At 42.3% G+C, this 12,305-nt stretch overlaps 1 protein-coding gene across 1 annotated transcript in view; it reads left to right on the top strand.

The window, feature by feature from the left end:
• Positions 1–12,305, top strand: part of KAZALD1 (Kazal type serine peptidase inhibitor domain 1) — a 69,563-nt gene that overhangs the window by 31,447 nt on the left and 25,811 nt on the right. Inside the window, exon 4 of the mRNA XM_040436413.1 lies at positions 10,445–10,592. Coding sequence (XP_040292347.1) covers positions 10,445–10,592 — 148 coding nt within the window. The remainder of the gene's footprint in view (positions 1–10,444; positions 10,593–12,305) is intronic.

The following is a 12,305-nucleotide window of genomic DNA, read 5'->3' as shown; positions in this document are numbered from 1 at the left end:
GGATCGGATGTGGACCAAAAATACAATTGTGTTCATGAGGCCTAAGGCATTTTATCCATTCAAAAGAACAAATTCCAGTTTGTGAGGTTGTTGGGTAGTTTACCGTCCTGGCATAGGCAGTGGACTCGGTGGCGTAATCTGAGTTGGGGGCCCACTTAAGCAACAGATGTATTTTCTGTCCTCTCCCTAGGCTGGATCCCTAGCTACACCTCTAATAGCAACCTAGTGGTTGCAAGGATCCATGGGGGCACCAGGGCAGTTGTAGACAAGTGGCTAGTGAAACACTGACGGACATGTAAGGTGGCATAGGTTGTAGAAAGCAAGGTTAAACCCACAGTGGCACAGAAGGTACAGGCAGGGAGCAGCAGCCAACTTGGATGCAACATGTCTGTCTGACTTCTTGTGGAATGGCACACAGTACTCTGGCCTATGTAAATAGACACCTAAATCCAAACCTAAACTTGGTGTTATGAACTGTTCAATAGTATTAACCCACCAAATGTGAGTGAAACCATCAACCACATTGTGCCTCTCAAAGTGACGGGCACCACCTAGCATATTGTATCTTGTAAAGTCACTACAACCATCAGCGTGCTGTGCACCTGCATGATCAAAGGATAAGCCATAGAAACGGTTTCTGTGACTAGTCTTGAGGCCCCCATTGCTTTTTCAAAATAAATTGCAACAGGACATTTAATTTGCTTATTCACCTCCACATATAGAATTATCTACCAGAGATGAATGAAATTATGGACATCAAGCTTCTCCATCGCTTTGAATTGGCAACCATAAGTACAATCATAAGTGACACACAAAATACTTCACTTGACCTTAGATTAGACACTGTTATTTTTTGGCATCACTTATGTCTTTCAAAAGGTTTTGGCTTCACACGGTGACCACAATATGTGAAATATACAGTTAGCTTCACGACAGAAGTTCCAGGTAAACAGTCTAGCTTAACTAAGATCCAGTAACTTACTGGCTTTTTTCCAATTATATTTTTAAGATTGAAAATGTACTTCTGGGTGTTTTTAGTTACTAGTCATCTGGAAAGGAAGACTATATCATTTTCTTATGGAATGAAGTCTTTATATAATGGGCTCTTCTGCTCCTACTTAGGGATTTCCTGTCTGTCTAGAAACAGACTTTTAAATTATAGAAAATCAGAATTGATGAGTTGCGTTCTGTACAGAAAAAATTATGATTGTTTGACCCGGGTATGACTGAGATGTAAAGTCCCACTGGGAAATCTACTGTTGTAATAGCATCCAACTGTTGAGTCTAGATCAATGTAACGTATATAACATACACTTCTGTTGTATAACCTTTTGACTGCTGCTTAACCGTAACCTAATTAAACGTAACATGTCATCTTTTGTTTGGGGCTTTAAACTTTTTTTGATGGTCCTGAAATTAAAGACTATAGTGGATGTCAGAATCAACTTTCTCCTTGCCTTGATGGGTCTTCATCCTTTTACATAATTCTCTATCCACTGGAAATACACTAAAAGGGACAAGTCCTGCTGTGAGTTTGGAATGCTGTAGAAAGTTGTCACGTTTCTTCCCTGATTAAGTTATGGCAAAAGTTGGTAATTTTGGAGTTTCTCCAACCAGGGGTTCCATACTACAAGTTCCTTAGATCTGAACTTACCATTAGAAATTTCTTAAAGCAGAAAATATTCAAAATACAAGTAGTGTATAGACCATATCATCTACCATATCAGCTTTTTGAGAGGCTGTCCAAGGCATGAAGAGGATTATACAGATTTGAAATAGAATAGGTGTTTCTATGTCATTTGGCATAAAATGTCCCATGATTTAGGCTGGGTTCAGACCTGAGCGTATTTGATATGCGCGTTTAACGCGTGTTTTTGTCGCGCGTTTTTATGCACTTTTTTGCAATAGTAAACGCGCGTTTGACGCGCGTTTGTGTGATTGACTGCAGTGTCCTATGGCCACAAACGCTCGTCAAAACGCCCCAAAGAAGCTCAAGAACTTGTTTGAGCGTAGGGCGTTTTTTCAGCGCGTCCACGCGCTGTAAAACGCTCAAGTGAGAACCAGGGCCATAGGGAAGTATTGGTTTTCATGTGTTGAGCGTTTTACAGCGCGTTTGAACGCGCTGTAAAACGCTCAAGTGTGAACCCAGCCTTAGAGTTGAAATATTGGGAGCCGTGAGGATGACTGGAAACCTGGTGAAATTATACATATGGAACCAGATGTAATGATTAGAGAAGTTTTGAAAAATTCATTTGCCAACTTTATTGAAGTTAGCCAAGAAATTTGATTAGTTATGAATTAATTTGTCACAAATCGCTATAAATCAGGTATACCTAGGCCACTCTGTCTTAGGGTACAGCCAATTAGTCTGCGGCTGCCTTTCATTTAATAATGAAAACTGCACTGTATAGTCCTTCATTGTTAATGGCCGCGCGCACTTTTTAATGCACTTAAACAGGCTTGTTGCTTGGTATAAGGTTTCGCTGGTTAGGTCTGGACAATATGCATGTTATTGCTGTTCTTGCCTGCAATCTGCTATTAATCAGCTCTAGCATACCCACTTCACCAACACCAGCGCTCTCCTGCCCTACAGGTAGGAGCCCTTCTTCTGCCATCTGCTTTTACTCTTTTTCCACATCATCTAATATCAATGACAATATGTCATCAGGAACATCCAGCTCTTCCTCTATCTGCATCTTACTGACATTTCTAGGACATGGAGACTTTGAAGGATGATTTGGAAGAAGTAAAGCCAGCAAAAGATGAGGATGGTCATCAGTAAGACCTGGCCCCTCTAAGGGGTGCAGACTGGATGGTATTGGTTGGCACCGGAATAATAAAGGCTTTCATCTCATTCATATTGAATTACATTTAGGGCTGATATAGAAATAAATAAATGTAGGAATAAATAAAATTGACGCAGAATAGGTCTCCCTCCACTCTCCCTGCATTCTACCTCCACTCTCCTTGCACTCTCCCTCTCAAATATTCTTCTATTAATCATTTTCAGCAACACTGTCCCTAGCGCTTGAAGCGCGTTGCCACGTCTCTCCCTATGCTCAGCTCACAGGACAATGAAGGAGACCCCACGCAGGATGAGGGTTTTATTGGGCTGTGACATCACAAGGGGCATGACTATCTGTGGATTGGCTGGGGGGTGCGGAATTATGGGCGAGCTCACGTTCCCAGGCTTCTTACTTTCATTTTGTAACACGTGCAGCTGCCATTTTAGAAAAAACTGATTCGTTACCACGAAAGCGCAAGGAAATTCTGATTTCTTTGCAAATAAAATTTTTCCTAAACTTCGGACCGGAATTACGCTTCGAATGCTTCGTTTCACCAAACAATAGTGATAATCATAGTGAAAATCCTGTTTGAATGAAATACAGGGCAATTACAGTCATGCTTAGCTTGAAATGTGTGAATCATCTCTGCTATCTAAGAATGTCGTTTTGTAAGAATTTTTTGCAGAGAGTACTGGAATTATAACATATTTCTTTATTATGAGAACCAGTCTGTCCCACACAGGATATGGTATTGGGACCATACATATGCTGATGGGATGATCTGTTCAGATCAAGTAGAAAAATAAGATATTCCATTTAATCTTTTTCCAAAAATCTCATTGGTGCCCACTTAATCTTGCAGCACATTAGGAGCCTATTATCCTGACAGTCCACTCTAAAATGAATCTTACAAAGCATTAAGTCAGCATATTGTCTGCAGCTGTGGTAAGGGATCATCAGAGACCAGGTCATTATCATTCATCTTTTCTTGGTCGTTTAATAGAGTTTTTATTCAAACCTCCTTTTGGTAGAGTTACAATACAGTTGAATGAGCACTGAGAAGTGACATGGTGAATTACTGTAAGCTTTATATAGTTGTAAGAGGGTTGGATAAGCTGTGCCCTTCTTACAGAGAAACACGTATCTTCTACTGTTGTACCTGATGCATTAGTTACCATTTGACCCCTGTTATGGTGGTCGCTTGAGAAGTATACAAGTAATGCAAATGTTATGCTTATTGCATCCTATCACATCTCTCTGCACTAGTTTTGAGCGAGCACCAAAGTGCTTGTGTGCTCTGGCTGAACACATCGGTATGCTTGTGTGTTCTACCGAGCACCCAAGCACAATGGAAGTCAATGGGAGAACCCCAGGCACCCCTTGCTCAGCAGAGAAGAGGGTGTCTGGTTCATAAAAAAAGGTTAGAAATTGATGGAAACCCCATCAAAATGGTTTGGAAACAGCATTAAGAGGATAACTGGATGCGTCTTAGACTCCTATTATGTACAACATACAATAGACAACCACACAACGGCTATATGCCAAAAGCCAGGTATATGCAAGCCATCAATCTATCCATGAGACAGATACACAGCCAGCATACCTTAGAATAGCAGCCTTGTGCACTATGATATATTCCAAACCAGCTCTCATCTGACTGAGAACCAGTAAACTCAAAGTTATTTTTGCACTCTGTTGGATGGCTTGGGTGACCTGCACACCTAGATCATTATCATTAGAGGGCGACAAAAAGTTTTCTGATTCTCCTAACATAATATTGAATAACTTTCTATACAGTTTTTTGTCATGTAAAACTTATTACATAAACATGTATATATGGGGAAAGACATGCAAATGAGCAGAATCTGCCTTGTTTTTCAGCTGTCAAGACTATGAAAACCAATAGATTGGCGCTATTGAGTTATGAACAGCGCCATCTATTGGTTCACAGTCTTATAACAAGAGTAGACTAATAGTTTTGTCACAAGACTATGAAACCAATAGATGGCGCTGTTCATAAACTCAATAGCGCCATCTATTGGTTTCATAGTCTTCTGACAAGAATATTAGACTATGAGTCTTATGACAAGCATAATTAGTGTAGCCTTTTGCATTGAAAATTTGAAATAAAATTTTGCGATTAGAATATTCGCGATCTACCTGAGTATATACCCAGCTTTCCCAGTGTCATATATCATCACTGAGTTATTACCAAGCTTTCCCAGTGTCAGATATCTTCACTGAGTTATTACCCAACTTTCCCAGTGTCATATTTTATCACTGAGTTATTACCCAGCTTTCCCAGTGTCAGATATCATCCTAGTGTAGATCGCGAATATTCTAATTGCAATTTTTTTTTTGCGAATTTTGTCATAAGACTCATAGTCTAATATTCTTGTCAGAAGACTATGAAACCAATAGATGGCGCTATTGAGTTATGAACAGCGCCATCTATTGATTTCATAGTCTTCTGACAAAACTATTATTTTATGAACCAGACACCCTCTTCTCTTCCGAGCAAAGGGTGCCTGTGGTTCTCCCATTGACTTCCATTGTATTAAATTGTACACAAGCACATTGTACTCGGTCCACAGGACCTTGTTAATAAAATCTAATTATGCAGGTGATAGTGACAGTGAGAAGGCATGTTTGTGGGATTATAAAGAGCAATGCCCTACAGACCTTAAGTTAGTACTAATCAGGCAGAGAAAAAGTGTTTGCGGGGGAGAAGCTACTGCTGGCAACAGATCCAGTCACACTCCTGCATTTTGGTCAGCTAGCAAGTTGAGGTCTGAGGTACTTGTCATGAGGCTACACTACCTCAAAACATAAATAGGTCCATAGAGCAGCTAAGCTTTGAAATGGGGAGGGAGAGCCTGGAGCAGGATAGTTGATTCCTGCAACCTGAAACAGCAAGAGATCTGTAGAGATGCAAACTCAGGACCACAATGACCATCCAGCCTGCTGCAGCGTATGGCAAAATTGTGCAAAGTGTGTGTAGTGAGTTGTGAGGAAGGAGATACCAAGACCTGGAAGCACCTGTGAGAAGTGAGTGTTAATGTGTGGTATGGAGAGAGTAATACTGAGCAGAGGGGGCACACTCACCATGACATGGAGTGCAAAAACAGTTTCAAAACCATCATAGACATAACCAGAACCAAGAAAACCGCAATAAGACTGCACCTCCAATTATATAAAATACATAATGCTATTTTATTATTGAGGAAAAACACAAACACTTTAAAAATTGTTTACAATAAATAGTGTGCCGGTATAAGTAAAACCAGGCACAGACAGTGGCGTACATAGAGACATAAGGGCCCCATAGCAAGGATCAAACCAGGCCCCCCACACAGGACATAAGGGTTTCTGCCTAGACCCTTTCAATGACCCTTGGGCCATTTTCCACTGCCTTAATTGCTAAAAGTTGTTACAGTAGAGGGTAGAGTCCTGACCAAGTTTTCACCTCCAGTAGAAGAGGAGATGATCCCAACTAGGACTGGGCCCCCTCTTGCCCTGGGCCCCATAGCAGTTGCATGATCTGCCACTATGGTAGTTATGCCCCTGGGCACAGACAAAAAGCTCACCAAAGTCCACAAATAAGGACCAAACATATAAAGTCAGGGACTATACAAAAACAAAACAAATAGCAGAATTATGATGATAATGCAACATCAATAAATATAAGAAAATACCTGCAAATAAAATCGGCTGAGAAGACGCGTATCGCTGGGAATACCCAGCTTCCTCAGGGGTACCCCCGCGGAAGCTGGGTGTTCCTAGCGATACGTTTGGGGCAGTCTCTTTGACAATGCTCACTTTCTAGTTTGGGACCTATTTTATTTGCAGGTATTTTCTTATATTTATTGATGTTGCATTATCATTATAAGGGAGGGTTCACTTCTGCGTTCTGGATTCCGTTATGGGTTTAGTTATAACGGAAAATAACGGAATCCATTAGACGGAAGGACGGATCCGTTATACTGCCCATAGACTTGTATTATGACAGAATGCAAAACGGAAGCCTTTAAAAGGCATTCCGTCTTAATAGAAGTCTATGGGAATCATAACGGATCTGTCCCGTTTCCGTCGACAGGACTTTGTTTTCCGTCTTTCATAATGGGAACCAGACGGATAGACTTCTATGAAGATGAATCAAAACGGAATGCCTCTTAAAGGCTTCCATTTTAACTTCCGTCTAATGGATTCCGTTATTTTCCGTTATAACCATGTTATAATGGAAAGCCATAACGGAATCCAGAACGCAGATGCAAACCCACCCTAATTCTGCTATTTGATTTGTTTTTGTATTGTCCCTGACTTTATATGTTTGGTCCTTATTTGTGGACTTTGGTGAGCTTTTTGTCTGTGCCTGGTTTTACTTATACCGGCACACTATTTATTGTATACAATTTTTAAAGTGTTTTTCCTCAATAATAAAATTGCATTATGTATTTTATATAATTGAAGGTGCAGTCTTTTTGCGGATTTCTTGGTTCTGGTTACCGTATGTTGTATGGAGAGAGATGATGCAATATGAAGAGATGCCAATGCAGAGTATGCAGCTTGCCACAAAGAGAATTACCGGGGTTGAAAAACAATCTTCATGCTTCCAAGCAGAGAAAGACTTAGAGACAAAAACGTTATGTGCAGCAACAGAGAGAAAGTCAGGCAGTAGTTACCTGTTTAGGGGTACTTTCACACTAGCGTCGCTGGATTCCGTCAGGCAGTTCAGTCGCCGGCAATCTGTATGCAAACGGATACCATTTCTAGACGGATCCGGATGCGGATCCGTCTCACAAATGTATTGCAATACTGGAACAGTCTCTCCAGTTGTCATCCGGAAAAACGGATCCTGTATTTATCTTTTTCACATTTTTAAAGGCCTGCGCATGTGCAGACCGCAAAACCGGATCTGTTTTTCCGGAACACTTAGGGGTGGATCAGGCATTAATGCATTTTAATGGAAAATAATGCCAGATCCGGCATTCCGGCAAATGTTACAGAATTTTGAGCGGAGAAAATACAGCAGCATGCTGCGGTATTTTCTCCGTCCAAAAACCGTACAGTGACTGAACTGAAGACATCCTGATGCATACTGAACAGATTGCTCTCTATTCAGAATGCATTAGGATAAAACTAAACTCTAGGACGGAACTCAATACCGGAAAAGAAAAACGCTAATGTGAAAGTACCCTAACCTGTTACCTCAAGTCTCACTGAAACTTGCTGCTCTACAAGAGACGGTAACCACTAAGTTATTTGCACCAAGCTTGTCGCCGCAAGAGTGATCAGTAAAAAAGTCATTTTTCCTATTAAATTTGTGTTGGCCTGTTTTCTTCTGCAGACCTTGACACGTATACCGCTCACTGACCAAAAAGATCCTTTTTAGTAAGGGCCTGACCATCTCTTACATAGTAGCCTAAACCTGTCTTTACAGACACAACGATTAGTATGGATAGTTCATCCAGAAGTAAATAGTGCCAATACCCCATCAACATACACTTGTGAATCCTCTATCATGAACATAAGATGTGATTTTGGACTTTTAACTGCAGCATGAGTAGTACTGCAGATATGGAGTCGAGATCACTATATTTTTTTATTTTTTCCTACTGTACCCCATTCCCCCACTGTCAGGGTTCAAAGCTGCACTGAAATACATTGTCAGGACTGCTGTGCACGCACACAGGAGTCTTCTCCATTATGTTAGCATAGCAAATCAGTCCTGACTGTGTATGTCCGTGCAGGTGCTGACAGCGGGGTAACCTGGGGCTGTGGGAAAATAAAAAAATGTTGATCCGGACTCTTTAAGTGCAGTACTACTCATGTACTAATGCAGATAATAGTTCAGAATCACTGTGACAGATTCCCTTTAAGAGGGAATTTTTTCCGGGGGTGCAAATATTGTTTATCCATCGCACCCAAAGTCTCCTGGGGATATACGGAGATATGTTGGTTTGTTTCTGATTTTCATCCCTGCATAGTTCCACCTTCGATGAGCTTCTCCCTTAAAACCAAGGTAGAATATCCTTTACAGGGGTTCCCCAGGAATACAAATTTTTAGCAAGTGCGGAAGCCTGCCTCTGAAAACGGAAGATTCTTAGTTATCTGCTCCCCGCTGGTTCTCCGCAATGCCTCTGCTGGGTCCATGATCCAGTCCCCGGATTGTTCTCTTCCGGTGCTGCATGGGCACGGTCACATGCTCCTCTGCGGCCAATGAGCAGGTAAGTATTAATCATATGTTTACAGAGGCAGGCTGCAGGCACTTGCTAAAAAAAAAAGCCTGTATTCCTGGCGAACCTTTTTAAGGACTGCACTATAATCGTTGTTATGTAGACCCGACATATGTTTTCATTCTGTATATTTTAATGTCTGAAGTTTAATCATCAAGACAGTTTAATGTTGAATTGAACATTACTAAGGGGACTTGTCACAAAGCCAAATGTAATGGAAACAGCAAGGCACAGATTCGTGAAGGCTAATTAACTTTTTAATAAAAAGTTATTTGTAAGTTAAAAATCCCAAACTTTGATTCATTCAGCTAAACCAGACGTCAACGATAGGCAAAGTGGGAAGCAAACAGAGCGCCAACCCTTCATTGGTGCCGAAGACCAAATGTTATTTTTCTGAATTTTGAACAATGAAAGCATTTTCATATTTGATAATTATATGATATCTATGATATTTAGGCCAAAATGAGTAAAATGCAATCATAAAAAAAAATGTGCCCCCAAAGGTGTACATGGCATTTAAGATAGGATATCAATATTACATCGATAAGGCGGCGACTCTTTGCGCCACTGCCAATCTGCTGTATTAAGGGACTCCAATCATTGTTTGCCAGGCAGTGCTCTGGTAACTGCTGTGCCGGGTAGTACAATTTACTACAGCTTTAGCCAATTCAAGTGGTACAGCCGCTACTAAAAGTGAACAATGAATTGAATTGCTGCAGCCACTTCAAGTAACGTATTAGCAGGGCTACTGAGATCTGCACCTCCCCCCAACTTAAGGATAGGCCACCAATTTTAAACAATCAACAACCCCTTTAGAGGAACTTTCCAAAAAAAATGTAAAATTGGCAACTTCATATTGTTTATATGTTTCTTAGATTTACAATGTAGAGGTGGTAGGGGTGTAGCTGGAAAGGGCTGGCATCACCAGTGCCCTGGGTCATGGGTGGTGTAGGGGGTGCCAGTGAGAAGCCAGCAGAGCAGGGGGACAGACAGCCCTACAAGAGTAGTCAGAGCTGGGGGACAGATAAGCCCTACAAGAGTAGTCAGAGCTGATTCTTTGCCCAGGAAAAAGAATGCATACCTACAGTATGTTTCTGCTTTGTTCTGCCTCATAGAGGAGAATCCTGAGCAGACACAGATAGTATTCGTGAGACAACCCCTTTAAGAAGCAGTAGTCCTTATCTGAATGTCTTGACCATGTCTATCCTTATCAGTAGACTATAGATTAGAAATTATTATTTTAATAACAGTTCCACAACTTCAACAACCAAACCTTCTAATGTCTCCCATCACTGTTTTCAAGATCAGTGCGGTGTCCAATGGTAATCCCTCCCCGGTGATCATATATTTACTATCTGTCCTATGAGTTGGTATTAGATGTTGCTCATCATGGGCTCTTCATTCTTTTCATTATATTTCTAGTTCAGAGGAGGCCCCCAGAAGTATGAAGTGACTGGATGGCTTCAGATACAATCAGTCCGTGTCACAGATGAGGGAATTTATCGTTGCTTTGCCAAGAACAAGATTGGTCAAGTTGTGGCAGGAGCCACCCTCACCGTGATTACGCCAGGTACCTGTGTAGAAAAAGCAATGTTTTTAGTACATGTAGAACTTCTAATAGCTCGGTGTACAGAACCTGAAACTAACCACTGTACGCTGCGGATTTTGTCCCACCGCCTCTCGGCATGTTTGACGTGCTGCCCGACGGGTCCCTATTATAGTGAATGGGGCCATGGGACTTCTGGCAGCACATGTGTGCATATGAAAATAATGGAGGCAGCATCCCAGGAAAATAGTGCTTTTAATCCATAAGTGATGGTCTAAAAACAAGCAGCCCAAGTACACACAACATTTTGGCTACTCCTTAGCCTTCCTCAAGCATGCATACAACAGTGTAAACTCAGCTTATATACCCATACGCAGTGACATCACTGGGGTCACCCCAGTGATGTCACTGCATATGGGTATATAAGCTGAGGAAGGCTAAGGAGTAGTTGAAATGTTGCATGTACTTGGGCTGCTTGTTTTTGGACTATCACTGCTGCCTCCATTTTTTTCATATGGATCCAGCTCCGGCAGGGGCATGCATCCGGACCTAAGAGTTGAAGCCTGTGGTGGGACTGTGCAAATGGTAGTACGGATCCCGTGCCGTAAAAACCTAACACCAATGTGAAAGTAGCCTTACCAGTATCAATCACCTCCACTTAATTATTTGGTTCTTGCAGGATTATATGCTGGCCTGGTCTACAGCAGTAGCACTTACAATACTTCCATCTCCTGTCTGCCACTGACCATGAGGTCCACAGTGTGCAGCCTACAATCCACAAGATACAGAGCGGTGCGGAGCAGAGGCACGGAGTGGAAGCCCATGGAAGCACTACGGAGCACTTCTGTTGGATTTCGGTCCGTGCCTTCGCACAGCCAAAAAATAGAACATGTTCTATTTTTTTGCGATGCGCACTGAATCTTGCAGATCGCAGACACATTCACGTGAATGGGTCTGCATCCACAAACGGCAGGCACATGGCATATTGTTAGGTTATGCCCCCTTTCTCTCATAGGTGCGGGTCCCACCACTGGGGCCTGCACCTATATCGAGAACGGAGCCCTGAAAGTGGTGGAAGGCGCACTGCACATGCCTAACCGCCCTCTATTCATTTTCTATGGGGCCAAAAATAGCCGAGCACTGGCTTGGGTATTTCCATTAGGCCCATTGAAGTGAATGGGAGCAGTGGCCAGTCATGCGCGGTGTGTTCCTATTCACTTCTAGTGGGAGAGCGCTTGGTGGTGGCCAGACCAAAGTCCTCCAGCCACCACCTTGCGGGGCTCAGTTCTCGATATAGGTGCAGGTCCCAGCAGTGGGACCTGTGCAACGTGCCGGTCCGCAGGGGAGAACATGTGAGGTTCACGGTGGGCAGACAGGTGCAACAGTTCATCGGGTACTCACGGTTAGCAGATGCCTCCCTGGGCTAGCAGTGTTGTGAAGGAGAGAACAGCACTGGATTCTCCGGGGCACACTCCATTACAGGGGACACCGGCCAGGTGGTGATCGAGATGCCGTTGATGGTGATTGGGTTTCTGAGTGCTTGTGCAGCTGGGCCCCTGAATTAAGTAATGTTGTGATGCCAGCACCTTGATGGTGCAAAATGATGAGAGTGATGGTAGTATGGAGGTATAAGAATGAGGCAGGGCTGCCGGAAGCTAATAAATCCTTCACCTAGATACAAAGACGCCTATAGCCTAGAATAATGGCTTTGTCCTTCCTTTGTCTTTTCCAATATCA

Source organism: Bufo bufo, chromosome 6 (genome assembly GCF_905171765.1).
Source record: "Bufo bufo chromosome 6, aBufBuf1.1, whole genome shotgun sequence".
In the NCBI taxonomy this organism is placed as follows: Eukaryota; Metazoa; Chordata; class Amphibia; order Anura; family Bufonidae; genus Bufo; species Bufo bufo.
This window is presented reverse-complemented; position numbering and strand designations above follow the sequence as displayed.